General features: G+C 41.3%; 1 protein-coding gene across 3 annotated transcripts in view; it reads left to right on the forward strand.

The window, feature by feature from the left end:
- The window catches only part of adam19a (ADAM metallopeptidase domain 19a), an 89299-nt gene that overhangs the window by 55634 nt on the left and 11635 nt on the right, over positions 1 to 22030 (forward strand). For all 3 annotated transcript variants that reach the window (XM_082511053.1, XM_082511054.1, XM_082511055.1), the window contains 10 exons: positions 707 to 791; positions 2160 to 2302; positions 5714 to 5891; positions 7616 to 7705; positions 9607 to 9802; positions 10242 to 10350; positions 14420 to 14624; positions 15940 to 16017; positions 17685 to 17793; positions 21628 to 21769. In XM_082511053.1, the coding sequence (XP_082367179.1) occupies positions 707 to 791; positions 2160 to 2302; positions 5714 to 5891; positions 7616 to 7705; positions 9607 to 9802; positions 10242 to 10350; positions 14420 to 14624; positions 15940 to 16017; positions 17685 to 17793; positions 21628 to 21769 (1335 nt within the window). The remainder of the gene's footprint in view (positions 1 to 706; positions 792 to 2159; positions 2303 to 5713; positions 5892 to 7615; positions 7706 to 9606; positions 9803 to 10241; positions 10351 to 14419; positions 14625 to 15939; positions 16018 to 17684; positions 17794 to 21627; positions 21770 to 22030) is intronic.

Below are 22030 nucleotides of genomic sequence, written 5' to 3' on the forward strand. Positions count from 1 at the left end.
CTTCCCGGTCTACACCTGGTAGGTACCTGCTGCCGGACCCAAAGAGCTATTCCGGCTGTCACAGCCCCGTTGCTTGGCACCAGAGAAAGCACCAGGTGATCCAGGAGAGAAGGACAATTGCTGCCTAAGCATCATAACATTGGTGTAACCTTGGTGTAACACTCCCACTTTCCCATGTGGTTACTTGGGAAAATGAATTACCCATCCATGCATTATACTGTGAAAGCATCCGATGTAACAGGATTGATCTGTAATTGTTTCACTGAATATCAAGCTCAGGAGAATTGTATTAAATCAGTTGCGCTCAACCTCTGTGATGTTTAGACCTGGGCTGATAATTAGCACAGTGCCATGTGTCTCTGCACTCACCATTGTATGATGAGCCTCTGGCAGTTGGTTAATATATAAACTAATAAATGCTTATAAAACAAACAAAAGATTTTGCTTCCAATAGAGCAAAAAACTCAAAATAGTAGCAGGAGCAGCACAAATGTTAATTAGAAAAATGTAGACTCTGTGATTAGATGTGCTGATACATTAGGATCTGTTTTGTTTTCATTATTCAGTCAGAGCTTGATTCTGTTTTAGCATGCCAAGAGACCAACTGCATTCAGTGCATCCACTGTGGACCCCGAAGTGAACAGGAAGAAGGTTGAGGTTAAGTCATAATTCACTCTGTTTCTCGTGTTTTTTCTCTGTGTGAAAGGGGTGTGACATTCAAGGGGACAACTATCGGCATGGCACCACTGGAGGGGATGTGCAGCCTGGAAAACTCTGGAGGCATCAATGTGGTATGTGGAAATACATTTCTACTTTTCTTTCCTTCTTCCTCCTCTTTTTCTCTGTCTTCACGTCATGTAATTTTTTCCTGCTCGCTTCACTGTCTGTTTTTGGGCATGGAGAGTATCCACTGAAATATCACTGACCATCTTATTTGTATTATCAGATGGTCAATGATCCAGGTTAAAAGCCCACTAATTAACAGGCTTATATAAACAGGTAAATTACAAATCCAGAGGGTTTTTTTTCTAATTTTTAGCTTTTTCATTTTCTTATAATAATTCACAGCTGACATCATTCTGCTTTCTAGCAACAGCTGAATTCAAAAGAAAAACTTGCTGTACTGCTCAGATAGCGAGACAGCCGCTGCTCCTAGAGAAGCCTTTAGTATCTGACTCAAAATAAATGTTGTTGATGTACCCCACATATTATTGGGATCACTGCAGTCTGAAATAATGGAATAAAAATCCCAAAAAAGTTTATTCTGTTCACCTGGACGTAGCGTTTTAAGTGGGAGAAACATTTTGTCACTCATCGAAGTGATGATAAATGAGCCGCTCAGTCTCAGCTGACTGCAGGTTTCCCTAACCTTTTAAACCATACATACTGACTGAAACTAGTACAACTGGCAAAAAATGGGCTATGAGGTCAGTTTCTTCATTAATATGCAAATTGTCATGACCATTTCCGTACCTGGTTGACTGAGCATCCATTTAGACACTAGAAAAATAATTTTATTTTGTTTATCAAGCTATTGTTAATGGGACATGGACATGCCCACGAATTGAGGCATGTGTAAACCGTGTGTAAATCGTATGTGCGTGTTATGCCTGTTGATGTCTACATTATTTTCTGACATGAAATTTTGAGACAGGAGAAAGTACTGGAGATGGTTCTTTGGTATTAACGAACTGTAATATAGAAGTTTTAAAAAAAATCAAGAGCTCTGTGTGTTGCGAGTCTTCTAGGCTTAGCACCCCTCTGGCCATGCTGGAAACACACTCACTCATTTTGTTACTTTAATAAAGATATAATTTAATGTATGTTAAAAGTAACAAATTCATTCTTTAAACATGTCAGTTTGAAAAGTTAACAATCAAAAAAATAATATATCACTGAAAAAGGAACACAAAGTTAGACAATCAGTCAAACAAATACAAATTTATAACCAGGAGTTTTGAGATACAACATACAAATCCACAGTTCAACTTTTAACTTAGATGCACTAAAATCATTTTAATAGACTTAACAATAACCATAATAACCTGGCCCAACCATGAAGTCAGCTTACTTTGACACACCCATATTAAATTAGTTTGAACATATTGTTGATAGACTGCATCACATAAGTGACAGCTCCTTTTGTTATTCCTCTACAGGACCACTCAGAGCTGTCCATTGGTGCTGCAGCCACCATGGCCCACGAGATTGGCCACAACTTTGGGATGAGCCATGACCATGACAGCTGCTGTGTGGAGGCCACTGCCGATCAAGGAGGCTGTGTGATGGCCGCTGCCACCGGGTTAGCCACGAGCTCTGCACAGGACTAAAGAAACATCCTAGTCACCCTCAGATGTTGTTACTAACACCTTGATTTCAACTCAAGTCAATTTTATTTATATAGCACCACAACAGCAATTCCCTCAAGCTTCCTTATAAAGACCCTACAATAATATAGTAAACATGACAAGGACGTGGCAACAACGAAAGGAAAAAACCTTTTAACAGGAAGAAATGTTTTATAGAACGAAGCAGCCATAACACACTGACACATTACATTACTTGACACATGAAAAACAGTTCTAGCTGCTGAAATACTAGCATGGCTGTTTAACAAACTATTCCCTTGATAATTTTTTATTAGATTTTTATATTTTGCCTTTGAATTTGTTTTTCTTGTGTTGTCCTGTAAATAGGTACTACAAATCTGAATGAAGGAAAACAAGTATTTGTGTGAAAGACTTTGTTCCTTGATAAACATGATAAACAACTTAGTTCAATAAAAATTACAATATAACAAACTGACATAATACAATACAATATCAGACAGAAAGCGTAGAATCAAAATATCATGTAAGCTTTTCACGGTTTACAATAAGTAGCAGTGGCTATAGTGGAGCTAAACTGAAACCTAAGGATTGCTTTCCTCCAGCACTGTCTAAGACAGGGGTCTCAAACCCGCGGCCCGGGGACCATTTGCAGCCCACGTCACCCCTACTTGCAGCCCGCATATTGAGGTGAAGAAATATATATATATACACTCAACAAAAATATAAACGCAACACCTTTGTTTTTGCTCCCATTCCCCATGGGATGGACGTAGAGACCTAAAATTCATTCCAGATACACAATATAACCATCCCTCCCAAACAGTGGTCACAAATCAGTCCAAATGTGTGGTAGTGGGCACATCTGCTATATTGAGATAATCCATCCCACCTCACAGGTGTGCCACATCAGGATGCTGATCTGACATCATGAGTAGTGCACAGGTGTACCTCAGACTGCCCACAACAAAAGGCCACCCTGGAATGTGCAGTTTTTTGCGCTATTGGGGGTCTGGGGACCCAGAACCGGTCAGTATCTGGTGTGACCACCATTTGCCTCATGCAGTGCAACACATCGTCGCATGGAGTCTATCAGATTGTCAATTGTGGCCTGTGGAATGTTGGTCCACTCCACTTCAATGGCTGTGCGAGGTTGTTGGATATTCGTGGGAACTGGTACACGCTGTCGTATACGCCGGTCAAGCACATCCCGAACATGCTCAATGGGTGACATGTCCGGTGAGTATGCTGGCCATGCAAGAACTGGGACATTCTCAGCTGCCAACTGCCCTGAACAATGTGAACCATGATTCATCCGTGAAGCGCACACCTCTCCAACGTGCCAGACGCCATCGAATGTGAGCATTTGCCCACACAAGTCTGTTACGGCGACGAGCTGGAGTCAGGTGAAGACCCCGATGAGGACGATGGGCATGCAGTTGAGCGTCCCTGAGACGGTTTCTGACAGTTTGTGCAGAAATTGTTTGGTTGTGCAAACCAATTGTTCCAGCAGCTGTCTGGGTGGCTGGTCTCAGACGATCTTGGAGGTGAACCTGCTGGATGTGGAGGTCCTGGGCTGGTGTGGTTACACGAGGTCTGCGGTTGTGAGGCCGGTTGGATGTGCTGCCATATTCTCTGAAACGCCTGTGGAGACGGCTTATGGTTGAGAAATGAACATTCAATGCACGGGCGACAGATCTGGTTGACATTCCTGCTGTCAGCATGCCAATTGCACGCTCCCTCATTGCTTGTGGCATCTGTGGCATTTTGCTGTGAGACAAAACTGCACATTCCAGGGTGGCCTTTTGTTGTGGGCAGTCTGAGGTACACCTGTGCACTACTCATGATGTCAGATCAGCATCCTGATGTGGCACACCTGTGAGGTGGGATGGATTATCTCAATATAGCAGATGTGCCCACTACCACACATTTGGACTGATTTGTGACCACTGTTTGGGAGGGATGGTTATATTGTGTATCTGGAATGAATTTTAGGTCTCTACGTCCATCCCATGGGGAATGGGAGCAGTAACAAAGGTGTTGCGTTTATATTTTTGTTGAGTGTATATATATATATATATATATATATATATATATATATATATATATATCCAGCAGATCCCGGGAATAACATCGGAGATCTCTGTCCAGAAGAGCGCAGTCCTGGGAACAGCTAAGATACTGCGCAGGACCCTCAAGCTCCCAGGCCTCTGGTAGAGGACCCGAGCTTGAAGGATAAACCGCCCGCAGGGGCGTGCTGGGTGTTTTTTTTATATATATATATATATATTATTTAAAAAAAATGATTTAACATGAAGGCAATATGAGCAGTGTTACAGGCATAGCCCTTTGTGACAGTGTATGGACAGTGTAGTCCGTGCTGCAAGGAGAATGTGTGGGACTGCCCCTCCCTTTGTGTGTGTGTGTGTGAGTGCGAGGCACGGAGGAAAAGGAGAGTTGAAAAGTACAAGTTGCTACTGGTGAGAAACAGAAGATGAAAGCATGTAAATATAATAATAACCACTGCAAGTGTAGAGTGCCTGACGAGCCCAGTTGTAAGTAAACTGTTAAGACTCGTCTATACACGGTTTGTGTTTTCCAATAACGTTCAGTCATAGGTTTTTTTGTCATATTTAAAATAAACAAAAACACTAAATTTTTGGAAATATTTGTGGACTTTCCCTCTGATGAGATGACAGTGCCAGCAGTGGCCCCCAGCTCCTCTGAGTTTGAGATCCCTGGTCTGTCAGCTTATACACGTGACTAGTTTACAAAGGAAGTGGCTTAAAAGTCTAGGCAATAGCTGAGAAGGCCACGGGATTAAGATAAGTGCAGAACTGTTCTAGAGTCAGTGCATCTTCTTTATATATCACCTTGATGATTATGATGACCATGGATTTAGCCTCTAGATGAGCATCTATGTTGAGAAGAGGGAGGTAGCTGAATAGTACTTGGAAGGTGTTTTGCCCATGCACGCTTTTTCCTTCTTTTTTTCTTACACCCATGTCCAAGATTACTGTGGTAGTCGTACATTCAATATTAATGGTTTCTGTGATGGGAGCAGGGATGGTAAAGAGCCATGTTTAAGCCTAACTGCAAAATATATTAAAATACTTCATCATTCACAGCTTCACCTTGGTTTTTTTATCTTTGAAAAAAAAATAGTTCAAGTTATACAAAGCAGTAACACACAGCTCATTCAGAACCTGTGACCTCTGTCTCTCACATGCTCTCTCTCTCCCTCTGCTAATTGCTAATGACTTAAATAGTATATCAGTCAAAATACTTACAGATTGAATAATTGTAAAATGTACAAATGCATGCATAACATTGATATTTTTTTACTTTCTGTTCAATGTTAATAATATGATAATGTCCCTGTCCAGGCACCCATTCCCTCGAGTCTTCAGTTACTGCAGCAAACGCGATTTGGACCGCTATTTCCAGAAGGGAGGGGGCATGTGCTTATATAACATTCCCAACATGAACGATCTGGTGGGGGGCAAGAAGTGTGGCAACGGCTTTGTGGAGGACGGAGAAGAGTGTGATTGTGGAGAACCAGATGTGAGGACAAGTATTCAATTTGAACTTATATTAACTTTCCCTACCAGATAAAAGGATAAATAAAGCAGAGGTGGGAAACTCCAGGCCTCAAGGGCTGGTGTCCTGTAGGTTGCAGATATATCACCCTGGGTCAATACACCTGCATCGAATGATTTGTTCATTACCAGGCCTCTGGAGAACTTCATGACAAGTGGGGAGGTCATTTAGCCATTTGAATCAGCTGTGTTGGACCAAGGACGCATCTAAAACCTGCAGGACACAGGCCTGACCCCTGCAATAAAGTAATGCATTATGTTTAATTCTCGTAAGTTAAAAAACTTTTTTGATGCTCATTTACTTTTTGTAACAGCTTTAAACCTTGGTTATGATTTACTTGTCCTATTATTAAATTATTTTGCAGACAATTGTCAGCTGATTTTCACACAAAACTTAGCTGAAGAGAAAATATCCAACTTTTGACAAAACCATCTCATCATCATGTCCATTCTGTAGTTTTTTCAGCTTTTAAAAACAGATGAAATGCTATGCTATGTTGTTATAGATAATCGGATTTTTAATTGTCATACCACTGTGCAGAGTTCTCATCTTTGTCGAATGTAGGTTTAAATAGAAGAGAAAAGCCAGAGTATTCTTATTATGAAAGTAATGACTTCACATCACTGCATTTCAGATGCATTTATTTACTGTATTGTTTAAAAAAATTAAACAGCACTTTTTTGAGACTGTGATACGACGCCCACTGCGGTGGCTGTACCTCAGGAGGTAGAGCAGATCATCTACTAATCAGAAGGTTGGTGGGTTAGGTTATCCCTAACCCTAAAGTTGGCATGCCTTAGGCATGAGGTTAACCCCAAGTCTGTTTCCGATGCATCCATTGGAGTAAGGAGTAATGTTAGATAGAAAGCACTTCTGCATAGAAATAGTGCTTGTGCCCATTGTGATTCAGCATACAAGCCTTTGTTAGGGAGTATGGATGTACTGCGATCACTGTTGTTTTCTACTGGTGCCAAAAGCGGTGGTCCACTGACAGTCTTGAAAGAAAATAAGGAGACTTCACACACACTTCTATACTTATTCACCACTATGCTAGTACTAATGCAGCTAGTTCATGTTATTTACACCAAATATTGATCCCGTCATCTGAATGTCAAAGTGGAAATCAAGACTCGAGTCCTGATTTCGGTGAGTGGATTAAAAGTGCGTTTTTAAGCCTTCCTTATGTGCAGATAAGATAAGATAAGAAGAACTTTATTTATCCCGAGGGAAATTCTTTTGTCATACACATTGCAGTCACACATTGCTCAACAATTTTGGAGCCGCAACTGCGAAGGCCTGTCCCCTCGAGTATCCATTATGTCTTTAGAACAAGGAAAAGCATTTGGTCTGCTGACCTGAGAGAACGAGGCAGAACAAGGCAGCAGCTCAGACAGATACTCTGAACAGAGAAGTATGTGTGTGTGTGTGCGTGTGTGTGCGCGTGTGTGTGTGTGTGTGTGTGTGTGTAGTTGCTTTTGCTTATTGGTTAAATATAGTTCTTTTTACATAACTGAGCTTACTCTGTAAAAAAGGTGATTAAACATAACCTTCAAATCATTTATGAAGTCCGTTTTATTCGAATCATTAAAGTTAAAGCAGAGGTTATTATTTTATTATTATTGTTTTTCGTTATATACGCTTCAGTGTTTAAACCTTGATATTGTATGTTATTGTATGATTGTCAACAGGAATGTGAAAACGACTGCTGCAATCCCAATAACTGTACCTTGAAGGAGGCGGTCCAGTGTGCCCATGGAATGTGCTGCGAGGGGTGCAAAGTAAGAGAAAGCCGAGAAAGACAAAGCTGATTCTGATGCGTCGGGTCTGTGTTTACATCTTTGTGTGGAATCCGTGTACCTGCTCTCATCTGCTGTTTGGTTGTTGTTGAAATGGTTTTGTGAGCTTTAATCTGAGAATCTGGCGTTTATCAGAATCAGAATCAGAATCAGAATGGGGTTTATTGCCAAATGTTGAGCAGGTTTACAACATTAGGAAATTGCTGCGGTGCTTCAGTGCAAACATGCTGTCATAAATAGCACTTAAATAGACATGGAAAAAAATAAAAGTAGGGATAAGAATTAAAAGTGCTACGTGGAAAGATATGTGCATGAGATATACATGAGATATATACATGAGAATAAGAATTAAGAGTGCTATGTTGAAAGATATATACATGAGTGCAGGTGGTGATCAGTGCCAAACATAGAATGATGCAGTGACACAGCGTAGGGTCATGTGTTAGTGGCGGGTACAGTCATATGGTTATTGTTCATGTGTCCAACAGCAGAGGGGAAGAAACTGTTCTTATGGCGAGAGGTTCTGGTGCGAATGGACCGGAGCCTCCTGCCTGAGGGGAGCAGGTCAAACAGACTGTGTCCAGGGTGAGAAGGGTCAGCTGAGATCCGAGCTGCACGCCGCAATGTCCTGGAGGTGTACAGGTCCTGCAAAGATGGGAGTCTGCAGCCAATCACCTTCTCAGCAGAGCGCACAACACGCTGCAGTCTCTGTTTGTCCCTGATAGTGGCTCCAGCGTACCACACGGTGATGGAGGAGGTGAGGATGGACTCGATGATTGCAGTGTAGAACTGCATCATCGTCCGTGTTGGCAGGTTGAATTTCTTCAGCTGCCTCAGGAAGTACATCCTCTGCTGGGCTTTCTTTCTTGTTTATGGCAAAACACAGTTATATTTAAAAGTTGATTCTGGATTTAATGAATTGATATCGCTTTATTCAAGCTACTCACCTCCCACTTCCACCTGCACTTTCAACTGGACCACGGCCAATCAGAGAGGTCCCGCCCCTGACTATCTCTGATTGGTTTAGTCCACGATAGGGGCATGATGTGTGTCTGTTGTTGACCACAGGGAAGGTTGCAGATTTTTTTTTTTTTTTTTTTTGCTACCTGAACAGTTGGTCGCACAGGTGCAACCAAATATTTCTTTTTTAGTCGCACCACTGAAAAATTTGGTCGCACTCTAGAGCCCTGTATTTGTTGTCTTGTGAGTATAATGGTTAACACACTCGCCTTACAAGTGAAGGATTAGTGTTGCAAGATAATCTCGTGTACTCCAAGTGCAGGTCCCGAGGTTGGATAAATGGTAGGGCTGTGTCAGGGGATGTGGGTTAAAAATCAGGTCCAAATCAGATGTGCTGGTCCATCCATTGTGGCAACAATTTGTTTGTTCTCCTTTATACGTTTGCATTTTAAACCTAATGGTTTTACTTAAAAACTCTTTTAATACTGTTTTTAGTTTTTCTTCTCATTTAGACTAAAGAGTATTTCATATAAACATTGGTTCAAATAACTATTTGTAATGTGTAAGTGTGCTTTTAGATTTAAACCACCTCCAGGATTTTGTTTTTTACATCAACAATGAACACACAAAGATATTTTCTAGAAAAAAGCTTTCATAAACCTTCTGTATATTGCCTACCCCTATGGTGATGGGAGGTAGAGCTGTCATTTGCTTGGGAAAATCTGTTTGCTTTGGGAAAATTCTAGTTAAACGCATCAGAAATCAAATTTGAAGTATTTGTAGGCAGATATTTACACTTTAATCCTTATATGTAGAAGGCTTCAGTGTGCATCATTTTGCTAAGTATCACTAAACTAAAGATGCTTCTCCTTGTCTTGTGCTCCTTTCCTCCTTCCTCACCCTCTGTTCCCTACGCATGTCAGTTGAAGCAGGCGGGTACCATGTGCCGGCGCCCAGCAGGAGCATGTGACCTTCCAGAATACTGCACTGGGGCTTCTCCTTACTGCCCTGCCAACGTTTACCTGCTGGATGGCTCCTCTTGTCAATACGGAATGGCCTACTGCTACAATGGCATGTGCCTCACCCATGAACAGCAGTGCTTGCAGCTCTGGGGCTACGGTAATGAAAATGGTTTTACATGCACTTCATCACCTCCCTCAATATGACATTAATTTACTGCACATGCCTATAAACCACTAAGTCTTTGTTGAAGGTCAGTATTTAATAAAACTACAAATGAAATGTCTATACTGTCAGCTTACCAAGGTTAGTTAGTTGACATTGTATTCCAACTTATGTTTCCTAAAAGTGATGTCTTCAATTTCTTGTAACTCTTCCGTCTAGTCATCCAAACATCTGTGTTCTCTTCTCAGGAAGTTTAGTACATAGTAAATAGCCTGGTACTTGGAAAGGTCTATCCTTACTTTCACAAAGCACTCAAAGCACCAAACATTCACATATCCTTACATTTCTAATGTTACTCAACTTTTGATGTAGTGACTTTTGCCTTTGGGGTATTTTGGGAAAATAGAGTTAATTGGGTATGATATGTTTCCAGGAGCTCAACCGGCCCATGATGTCTGCTTTGAAGATGTCAATGCAGCAGGAAATGATTTTGGAAATTGTGGGAAAGATGAATATGGCACCTATGTGAAGTGTAAGAAAAGGTAAGTGAAGCTTCACATATCAGGTATCACCGCATGTGTTAAATAGCATCAGCTATTTACCGTAGGGTTATCCACACTGATAACAGATACAACTAATATTGGAAATGCTTTTGTTGAACATATCTTTACAGTACTATACTTTGACACATCATGGAGCCACACAGCTTTCAAATGTAGTGTAACAGTTTATTTTTAGTGTGTCAAAGAGTCTGATGGCAGCAGAAGGAACAACCTGCTGTAACGTTTCCTCAGACAGCCTTTCGTCCTGGGAGCTCAGCCACATAGCTTCCTGGTCGGCAACTCGACGCCTTTGGATAGCTTTCCAGCTGTTCCTGCACACACACACACACACACACACACACACACACACACACACACACACACCCTCTCTGGTCCTCAGCATCACTACAAAAAGAGAGAGCGTTCGTTAGTGAAATCCCCTCCACCTGGCCCTCAGCTTCCCTGTTCCCTGCTGCAGCACGCCTCCACTGCAGCAGAGCCAGGGACCACACCCCTGCCACCCACCCCCACCACCTGACTGAGGCTGGGGCTAGATCCTGCCGAACCTACTCCCCCACCGGGAGGAAATCGGCCACGACCATCTGCCTTCCCGACCTGTGGACCACCTTGAACTTAAATGGGTGCAAAGCCAGATATGAGGGTAGAAACAGAGTTATGATGAATATTAAGATAAATATTAAAATAAATAGATGAATATAGCAATATAGGTAAAAACATGTGGGCAAATATGTCATGGTGTACAAAAGTGATGGGGTGCATCAAAGTGTCATTAATACTGTTCCACATGTGTGGATCTGTGGATGAGTTAAAGAGTCTGATGGCAGCAGAAGGAACGAACTCCTGTGATGTTCCTGCGAGACTGCGAGGTTGAAGGAACCTGTTGCCGAAACTGCTCTTCAGATTGTCAGGTGTGTTATCAAGGGGGTGGGAGTCATTGTCCATGACTGCCAGCATTCTGTCACTGATCACCTCCTCCTCATGCCAACAACAGTCGGATAAAACATATAGAGCAGGCTGCTGCATACATTGAAGGAGCTGAACCTTCGTAAAACCCTTTTTGTAGGCAGCTCCGTGTCCAATCCAATAATGGCCGTGTCATCAGAGGCTTTCTGGAGGAGACAAGTTTTTGTGATGTACTTGAAGTTGGCCGAGTAGATGGTGAAGAGGAAAGGGGACAGAACAGTTGATTGGGATGCTCCTATTTTGCTGTTAAGACTCTCTGACACACAGCTCTGCAGTCTCACAAACTGTCGTCTGCCTCTCAGGTAGTCGGTGATCCACTGGACCAGTGGAGCCTCCGCCTGCATGTTCTCCAACTTCTCTCAGCAGCCCTGCCTGGATCGTATTAAAGGCACTAGAGAAGTCGAAGAACATTATCCGAACTGTGGTGTTGGGTCTGTCGGGGGAGGAATACCCTCTCTGCAGCAGATGTATCACTGCATCATCCACCCCTAAGTGGGGCTGGTATGCAAAGTGCAGAGGGTCTTGCTCACAAGGAGTCTGAGGTGTTCCAGGATAAGCTCTCTGTAACTTTCATAACATGAGAGGTTAGTGTTACAGGCCTGTAGTCATTTATTGCCCTGGATGATTTTCTTAGGCACTGGGACCACTCGTGATGTTTTCCATAGCACTGGGACTCTCTGGAGGTGCATACTCAGGTTGTATAGGTGATGAATTATTCCACACAGCTGGCTAGCACAGGCCTTCAGCATATAGTAGTATATAGAGCAGTTACTTTAGACTCTAAGACCAGATTGACCAACCTGTGCGCCTCCTGGATTGATTACAAGAAAGCCTATGACATAATGCCCCACACATGGATACTAGATTGCATTGAACTTTACAAGGTCAACAGGATCCTTGGACTCTTTAAGAAAGCTGCTGATCTCAAACCTGCACAGCATCTGCTTTAAACACTAAATGTAGTTAAAGATCTTCACTTGTATGTTGATCTGTAATTATTAGAGATGGACCGATCCGATATTACGTATGGGTATCGGTCCGATACTGACGTGAATTACTGGATCGGATATCGGAGGGAAATAAAAAATGTAATCCGATCCATTAAATATCAAAAAAGCACCTCACAAAACTTGCGACATGGCGTAACTCGGCTCATAACCGTAGCACGTGGCAGCAGTGTGCCTCACGTGATAGAGCGGCTGTGTGTTTTTGTAGCCTCGTTACCAATGCGGCATTTCATCTCCGAGGAAGTTATCCCAGAGAGAAGTAAAGCAAATGTGTAAGTTCATCTCTGAATGTTTGTAAAGCATTCCGGCGTTAAGCTTAATAACGATATATGGAGCGACTGCCTCTTCTTGCTGCTACTTCAATCATGAAACTGATCAATGATCAGCTGATCGGCTTTTCTGTCGCGAGTCCGTCTCTCTTGTTTGTTTTTGGCCCACTTCGCACCAGAAAGAGGAAACCAGCGGCTGAACAACAGCAGAACGTTTGACCTTGATAAGCTGTTGTTAGAATTTATTTAATATTACTTTCTACACCAGGATCCTTTTCTAGCTGACAGCTGGTAACTGTGCAGGGGCGGATCTAGCAAAGTTTAGCCAGGAGGGCCGATAGGGCATGAACAGGGAAAAGGGGGCACAAAGACATACTTTTCTTTCTTATTCTCATTTAAAATGTCTAGCTTTTAATAAATAATTATCTGAATCTTACACCCAAAGTTTTAATCTGATGTAAAATGTATAGAAGTCCATTACTGTATATAGTAACTATTAAGTCTAATATACCCTAGTAAGCTATAGTACTTTTTCCTTTGGGAAGATACCATCTGTGCAGTCTGCAAATCTGTTGAAGAAAGATGTTGAATCTATTTAATTATTCTTGAAAAATAATTGATTTCTGTGCATTTTTTTCACACTGCATCAAATTAAAGTTGATTACGTCGATTAAGCATCATGAGGTGGAGCGTGAGGGGTGGTTCCCTATTTTGTTTTTTGTTTTTTTGCTGGGAGTTTGCAACCCTATTCGTTAGGTTGCTTACTCTTTAAAATACCAGAATAGGGAGGATGGTGCAGGTTTAAGTTTATTAGATTGATCAGTGTTGCTGAACTATGAAATATTTTGGGTGCAGTGTATTTTTTGCATACAGGTATAACAGAATAGCTTTAGTGTTTTTTTTTTGTTTGTTTGTTTTTACTTGAGTATGAACTTATACAAAAAGCAGCAAGATATTAAAAAACTGTTTTATTGATTAAAACACACTATATCGGATTCATATCGGTATCGGCAGATATCCAAATTTGTGATATCGGTATCGGACATAAAAAAATGGTATCGTGCCATCTCTAGTAATTATTTCACACTATGTTTTGCTAATAGTGTGTTATTTACCACAAGTGTTCAAAGTCATTCTGTGTAATCAGAGAGCATGCATAACTTATTCAATGCCATGTGCTAACAATAGGAGCAATAAGCTACATAGATGATGTTTCCTTTCCATGCTTGGATAACATGTTCTGCCATTTGTTAGATTAGAAAGTAAACAATATTGCACATGGTGGAGCTTATTCTTTGGGTTAACTCGTCTATGAACATTATACACTTTCAATACGTAGATATCCACATCATCATAAATTTACAGTGATGAGCAAGTAAAGTTAATCACAAGTACCACTATATCATTTTTTTTCAATCCCTCGAGGACATATTCATTCATTTATTCATAGGTTGTGTCTTAATCTTTATTCCAAGTTGTCACATTTAGTTTATAACCATGTCCTTTGGTGAAAGACTCTGAGCCTTTCCTCATTTGTTGCTAAAAGAAACTAGTTCTCACCACTACTTCCACTATATTTACTTTTTTATCCAGGGCTAGTTTTAATCCCATGTACAGAGCTATTCGTCCTACCATATGGCATCTCCCCTACCATTATATCTCAAGCAGTGGATAATTGATGTATTTTTGAACCCAACTGCGCTACTGTGGCTGTTCATCAACATTCAGAGGTTATTTGAAATGGTTTCTCAGAGGTTAAATGACTGGCCATTGAAAAATTAAGTCTTATGTGCTTGTATCTTTGTTTAGCGATGCCAAGTGTGGGAAGATTCAGTGCCACAGTGCTGCCACAAAGCCAAAAGGCACCAATGCTGTGTCAATTGACACTACCATCAAGACTGGAGGAACAGAGGTGAAATGTCGTGGCACATACGTCTACAGCACCCAGGATGGCCAGGGTGACCTGCCTGACCCGGGTCTTGTCATGACCGGCACCAAGTGCGGAGAGGGCAAGGTGGGTTCAGACCAAGCTGGAATTTTGTGGTCAGGCAAATGTTGATTGAAAACATGAAAACTTGATACTTACTGCATGTTGAAGTTGCCCTGTGGCTGGGGCCCTATCCAGATCAGTCAAATGTGGCATGCATGGAGCAGACATCAACGGATCACTGGGTCATGGTCTGTGGTGTTGCTATTGAGGTGCCAAGCATGCACCCACTTGTCACCACCTAGAGTACCAGAAGCCCAAAACAATAGCAGGATAAGTTGTTTAGTATAACCACAAAAGATTTGGCAAACCACATACTCACCTCTATTCCTTAATACATAGATGTATTTTCCTTAAGAATATGGCAACATTCAAGAAGAAATAAACAGGCTTTCCAACGGTAGAAGATTCATTGCCAAGAAGCATTGTTAGAACAAGGAAACAAGTGTAAATTGCCATATATTTATCAGTTTTAATATAACCTCCTGCCAAATATAAAGTTAAATGTTTAGAGCCAGTTAGTCTGGCCCCAAGTGGTCTACACGTTGACTAATATGGCTTTAATGTCACTTACATCTCTTTGATGTTGGCTTCTGAATTGAACTGAATTAAATATTTTGTAATTTCGAGATTACACTTTATACCCAGATATAATATAACGGTATTAGGTAATAAATAATTTATTAAATGTTTTAAATGAAATTAACGAGCATTTAAATCATTATTGAAATATTTAATTAATGAATTCCATTTTTTATTAATTAATAAAATTGTAATTAATTAGTAAGTAGCATATTTAATTCATCATTTTGTCATTCCTGGCTCCCTTATAGGCCTAAGTTAACAGACTCATTCAGATGTGGTCTGAATGTAACTGAAACTTCAAGGAAAGTTTGATATCTCTGACTCTTTAAGTATAAGCTGTTTGTGGTTTTTATTTACTGTGTAAAGGAGCATGGTTTATAGTTGTCACCTGTTCCCTTTGTCAAAATTTACTGATCTAATATAATGCACTGATCATTCGATCAATGCATATTATTGATCTAATAAAAAGGGCTACTGGGGGTTAAGGAGGCCTGTTTGTGTATCTTGTTTATTTGGCACTTTGTCGAATGGAATATAAAGTTGTAAGTAAATTCCCCACATACACCCTACAAAATAAGAGCTGAATTATGTGTGAGATACAAATGGATGAAAATGTACCCATCTGCAAATTGTCTTTCTGTATATATTGCTTTCTCTCTATAGTATCCCCACAAGAGTTAGGCCAAGGAGCCCCTTTAAACTCTGCGTGTACCTGCTCTGTAATCGTTATGTAATCTTTGTCCTTCTGTTGCCAAAGGTGTGCAGAGACCGCAGATGCCAAAATGCCTCTTTTACTGAGTTAGAGACTTGCCTTGCACGCTGTCACAACAATGGGGTAAGCATACAGACACACACACCAATATAAATGTATATATACACAATAATCACACAGAGTCACACAACAAAACATGGTGTCAAAACAGATGCTTACTCTGGATGGCATTACCTTGGCCTCCAGTAACACTGTAAGAAGTCTTGGAGTCAATTTTGATTGTCCTTCAGTGTGCATATGAAACACTGTCTTCTTCCATGTGTGGAACATCTTAAAACTAAAAACATCCTGATGCTGAAAAACTAGTTCCTGCACTTCCAATAATTCATTATTATCATGCACTCCTAAAAGCTCCCTGAAAAGCCTTCAGTTTGATTAAAAAATGCTGCAGCGAGAGTACTGACAGGGTCTAGAGAGAGAGACTATATTTCACCCATACTGGCCCCCTGTTAAATTCAGTAAGATTAAAAATTCTTCTCCTGACATACAAGGTCTTGAATTGTCAAGCCCCATCTTATCCTTGAGACCTCAAGTACTATATCACCCCAATACAGTACTTCTCTCAGAGACCACTTGTTTACTTGTTGTTCCTAGGATATTTAAAAGTACAATAGAATGGGAGGCAGCACCTTCAGTCTTTACAGGACGGAGGCAACGGAGCACCAGGGAGGAGGTCTATGGCACAGTCATAGGGCCTGTGCAGAGGAAGAAATAATGTTTTATCTTTATTAAAAACCTCATGTAAGTCATGATGTGCTAGTGGCACAGAGGATAAATCAGGCTTAGGCTCGGGTTCTGTCTGGGGACTATTTAAAGCAGGGGGCAGAGCTGATTTTAAATAGTGAGCCAGGCAAAACAAACTCCAGCTCTTCACTCGCCCTTTTGACCAGTCAGTATGTCTTGCTAACCAAGGAGTCTTGGAAACAGAAAAGGTGACAAAGGTGACAGATTCCCTGTGATTGCCAGAGACTAGGTCCAAGTGGACAGGTTCTGTCTGGTGTGTTATGGTTGCATAATGAAGGTGTTTGATAGATTTTGTTAGCGAGCCTAGAGGTGAATTGAGTCCAGAGGGCAGGCAAATAGGTGACTGCAAGGTAGCTTAGTCCAGACTTGTCAAAAACAAAATCATTTGGAGGCCAAGTTGCCAGTGATTAGCAGACAATCTGGCAGAGAATGGAGGCTGGAGCTGGTATTTGTGTACCCGTGCTTGATTGTAGCTTGGTGTGTCTTGACCAGGGCAAAGTTTTTCCAATGCCCAGTTTTACACATATGTTATGAGAATAACCCTAGTTGGCACAGCCTAGTTTGTGTTTTGAACTGCTCAGCAGCTTTTTCGAAGTGGATCCTGTCTCACCTGACAGAGTCTATTATATCAGGATTGAATTAGTATTTGAAACAATATGAGTAACAAGAAAATGCAAGCATAGAGTCTCCTTTAATCTCTTTCTTCCCCGCTGTCAGTGAAAATATTAGAAATTAGCTGAAGTCAGGAATATTTAAAATATTCAATATGCAGTTTTTTCTCCAGTATGAAAATTTCATAGTGTTGAGATAAATGCGCATATAAATAAATACAAGCACACAATGCCTTAATGCATTGACTAATACACCTCCAGGTAGTCACAAATATCCAAGCATGCACACAATCACACACACAGACATGTATACAAAGGGAGAGAAAGGGGTCAGAGACCAACTTAAGACATTTCTTTTGTGTGTATAATATTCAGGTGTGTAACAGCAATGGGAACTGCCACTGTAATCAAGGCTGGGCACCACCCTTCTGTGAGAAGCCAGGACTTGGTGGCAGTGTGGACAGTGGGCCGGTTCAGTATGGCAGTGAGTATACAACATAAACCTATGCCTTAAAGAAAATGTTTTTTCACCTTCAATATATTTGAACATTTTTGGTGTGCTGGATGGTAAAAAGCATTATCGCCATGATCCTGCAACACTGGGTGTTTCATCTCTGTTTGCTGTTTCCTTTCTTGATGGCTTCCTCTTATGTGCAGGGGTTGAGGGTAGCCTCCTTGAATGTGAATGGGTGCAGGGATGCAAATAAGAAGTAATCAAGCAGAAGAGACTAGATATAGTCTTCAAGAAACACATACTGACAGTACAAATGAAGTAGACGGGTCTGTGGTGGGGTAGCAGTTTTTTAGCCATGGGACAAATTTTAGCACAGGTGTTGCTATTTTATTTTCTCCTTCTCTAAATGCAAATATTACTTTCAGCATGGAGTAAAGCGCAGAGCTGAAATAGACGTTTTTATTTTTACTTTGATTAATGTCTATGCACCAAACTTAGGGTCTGAGCGTAAGGTTTTGTTTTTAAACATTAAAAGAGAAATTAAGAGGTGCTGATCAAGGGGACTGTGTTGTATTGGGTGGGGACTGGAATTGTTGTCTTGATTTTACTTTGGATGGGACTGGGGAGGACCTGCATCTTCAGTCGTCTTCTGATGATTCTGGTGATTTTAATTCCCTTACTCAATAGTGGGAAGTAGGAAAGGCCCAGATTTGTGTGTTTTGCAGCAGCAATATGGTTTTAATTTGACAGCCAATATCAAGAGAACTCTGCAGGAGTTAAAGAAGAGATAAAACATAAAAAGAATGTCTCTGGTTCACAGTTAGATCAGCAGAATAATGACTGTTGTAATGTAATGACTGTTTAAATTCTAAAAGACAAGAGCTTGATCATTTTCAATATGAGAGAGCTAAAGGAGCTTTGGTTCGAGCATGCTTCACCAGACTCCAGGACATGGACGCCTCAACCTTTTCTTTAATTTGGGGAAGTCTGTAGCCCAGAGAAAACAAATGGTGTGTCTTCGTCTTTCGAATGAAAATGTGATCACAGATCCAGCTGAGATGAGAAGGCATGCGGTGGACTTTTACACAGACTTGTTCAGGGCAGATAGCAGCGATGTAGACTCTGCTTCAGAACTTCTGCAGGGGCTTCCTCAACTCGGTCCAGAGGATCGGGACATCTTAAGCATGGATATAACTTTGAATGAGCCGTCTGCTGCCGTATCTCAGATGGCTTCAGGCAAAGCTCCAGGAATAGATGGTTTCCCGTCAGACTTTTTTAAGCACTTCTGGAGTCTTCTGGGTCTGGACCTTCTAGAAGTGTTTAAGGAATGTTTTAAAGAAGGGAAACTTCCAGCTTCCTGTAGGCATGCAGTTATTTCTCTCATACCAAAAAAGGGAGATTGAACCCTTCTTAAAAACTGGAGACGAGTGGCCCTGGTACAGATTATAAGATACTTTCCAAGGTCCTATCAGATAGACTGGTCATTTAACTGTTGACTGGTGTGGATCAATCTTATTGTATTCCAGATAGGTCTATGATAGATAATTTATTTTTAATGAGAGATGTATTTGACATATGTAAACTACACTATACTAGAGTTGGCTTTTGACCGTGTAGACCATGCTTTTCTTTTTTCCACCCAGAAGACCTTTGTTGTTGGGCAGGGGTTCCAGACATGGGTGAAGCTGTGGTATAGCGACACTTGCTGTGTTGTGAAGGTGGGAGGAGGGTTGAGTTGCCCTGTGCCAGTTAGGAGAGAGATTAGGCAGGGTTGCGCTATCTCAGCCAGCTCTATAGCATTGCTATTTAGCCTTTTCTGTGCAGGTTGAGGAACAAGCTGAGGGGTTTCTCTTTGCCAGATCTGCCTCAGAGCCCTCCTGTTATTGTGTCAGCATACGCTGATGATGTTAATGTTTTATATGAAAAAGCTTCTTCAGCCAGGGTTAATTGGGAGAAGAGTGAGGTGTGTTTAGTGGGGCAGTGGAGTTTGGCATGTATTACTAGACTCCCTGGGAATCTTTGATGGGGTTAAAGGGCTATTAAAACTCTTGGGTTTTACTTGGGGAGTGATGACTTTCGCACAGACTCCTGACCCCAGACCTGGGATGTGGCTTTTTGAAGAGCCGCTGTTTTTTAATGACTTTTTTCCAAGTACTGTGTTTTCTACTGCCACTATAAGGAGCAAGTTTGTGGAGACTGGTATTATCAAACTGGGCCATCTCACAAGGATGTCAATGGGAACTCTTGGGTGTGTCACAGGCCTCCAGAGTGCTGGGAAGGATTGTGGAGGAAACTTGGCAATCCCTGTCGGCATCACTGGGAGAGTTTACTGGAAACTGTGTCCTAGCTGATCAATGGGCTGATGACAGCGGATATGTTTTTCTCTCCTTGATGGTCTTTAAGGAGCAGCCTGAGGGGAGCCTACTTCTCTCCCTGAGAACATCAGTGCTAGATAGTTTCAGCTCTTGTGGAAAGAAGCAGCTATATTACAGCTGTGTTACCTGCAGGTGGAGGGTCCATATAAGCCTCCTGTTGAAAAACGGATGGCTGACCTCCAGTGGAGGATTATACATTGAGCAATAGCCACAAACAGACACAGAGCCCACCTGGATCCAAGCACTGGGGAGGGATGTCCTTTCTGTTCACAAAGGGAGACGCTGGAGCACTTAGTGGTTCATACAGTGGAGCACTGTAACAAAAAATAATTTCCCCCAGGGATCAATAAAGTATTCTGATTCTGATTCTGATTCTGATTGTCTGCGGCTAGTGGGTTTATTTTCTTTGTTGCAGGAGTGGGTGGAATCTCTGCAGGAGAAATTCTCTGTACCCTTGTTTGTCTTTGGTCCTAAGTATTCAGTGAAGAAAGGACGGACTCTGGTTCGGATTAATTTTTTGTTTGGTACATCCAAGCTGGCAATATAGAAGACTAGGAAGAACCAGAAGTTAGGTCAGGGTTGGACTGATGCTGTGCATAGTTTAAAGGGATTGTTCAATTTCAACTCAGTTTTATTTATACAGCACCAAATCACAACAAAAGTCGCCTCAAGGCGCTTTATATTGCAAAGTAGATACCCAACAATCATATGACCCCCTATGAGCAAGCACTTTGGCGACAGTGGGAAGGAAAAACTCGCTTTTAACAGGAAGAAACCTCTGGCAGAACCAGGCTCAGGGAGGGGCAGGGCCATCTGCTGCGACTGGTTGGGGTGAGAGAAGGAAAACGGGATAAAAATTGTTGGCATTGCGTCTGACAGTACAGCATGATTTTAACTCTCTGACTAAAGATCGGGACTCCTTTACAACTATGTGGGGGATTGGACAGGTTTTGTGTTCGATAGGAGCAGATGGGACATTTGTCCTTCATTTTTAAGTATGTGTGTGTGAGTTTGGTTGGGGTTAGTAAATGGTTAGTGCATATTGATGTTGCTGATGATGTAGTAGCAACTTTGTGTTAGGTTTGACTTTTTCGTGGTTTTTCTTTTTAATGTGGTGTAAATAAAGTTGTGTTAAAAGTCAAAGTCTCTCTCTCTCCCTTTCTCTTTCTCTGTCATGTCCATTTCTTTTTTCTATTCCTCCTCCTTTTTCTCCTCTTTCACAAGCCTGGGCTTTACCCGCTGCCTGCTACAGCTTAATACTCACTCTGAAAATAAACAAAACATAACTTTATAGTTAACATTGTTTTTCCCTCTGACTCGCTGACAGGCTCAGAATGTTCGATCACTAGAAGTAAACAGAAAATTTTGACATGGATGGCCCTTTTTCCTTGATACTTGCTGATCTAAATTAAAGTGTTTCAATTGCCATATAAATATACTAGTAAACACATTAGTGTGTATGTATATATGTGTTTGTGTATGTCAACAGGTCAGGTGGGGCTGGTGGCTGGACTGTTGTTTGCCTTCTTGGTGGTTTTACCTGCAGTGCTGCTGGTCTTCTACTGCCACAGGATCAAGACGTCTTATTACCATAAGTGGCTTTCCCAAAGAAAAAAGAACACATGCAAGAAGTACTGTCTGTCTTTCACTGTTTGTCTGTTTCTTAACACTACATTTTCTTGATACAACAAAAAGAGGAAAGCCTAGAATTTAAAAAAGTAGCATTTTCATTTTGGGGTCTAGCAAGTAAAACTATATAATATGCACTGATGTATTATGATGCTCAAAACTGAAAAATAATGTACATTTTAGAATGACAGAAAAATGCCTTTTTTCAGGGAACACAAAACGGGTTAACAATTTAAAGCAGTTCTGCAGCAGTGGAGGTTGAT

Source organism: Aulonocara stuartgranti (assembly GCF_965226115.1).
Source record: "Aulonocara stuartgranti genome assembly, chromosome: 3".
Taxonomy (NCBI): Eukaryota; Metazoa; Chordata; class Actinopteri; order Cichliformes; family Cichlidae; genus Aulonocara; species Aulonocara stuartgranti.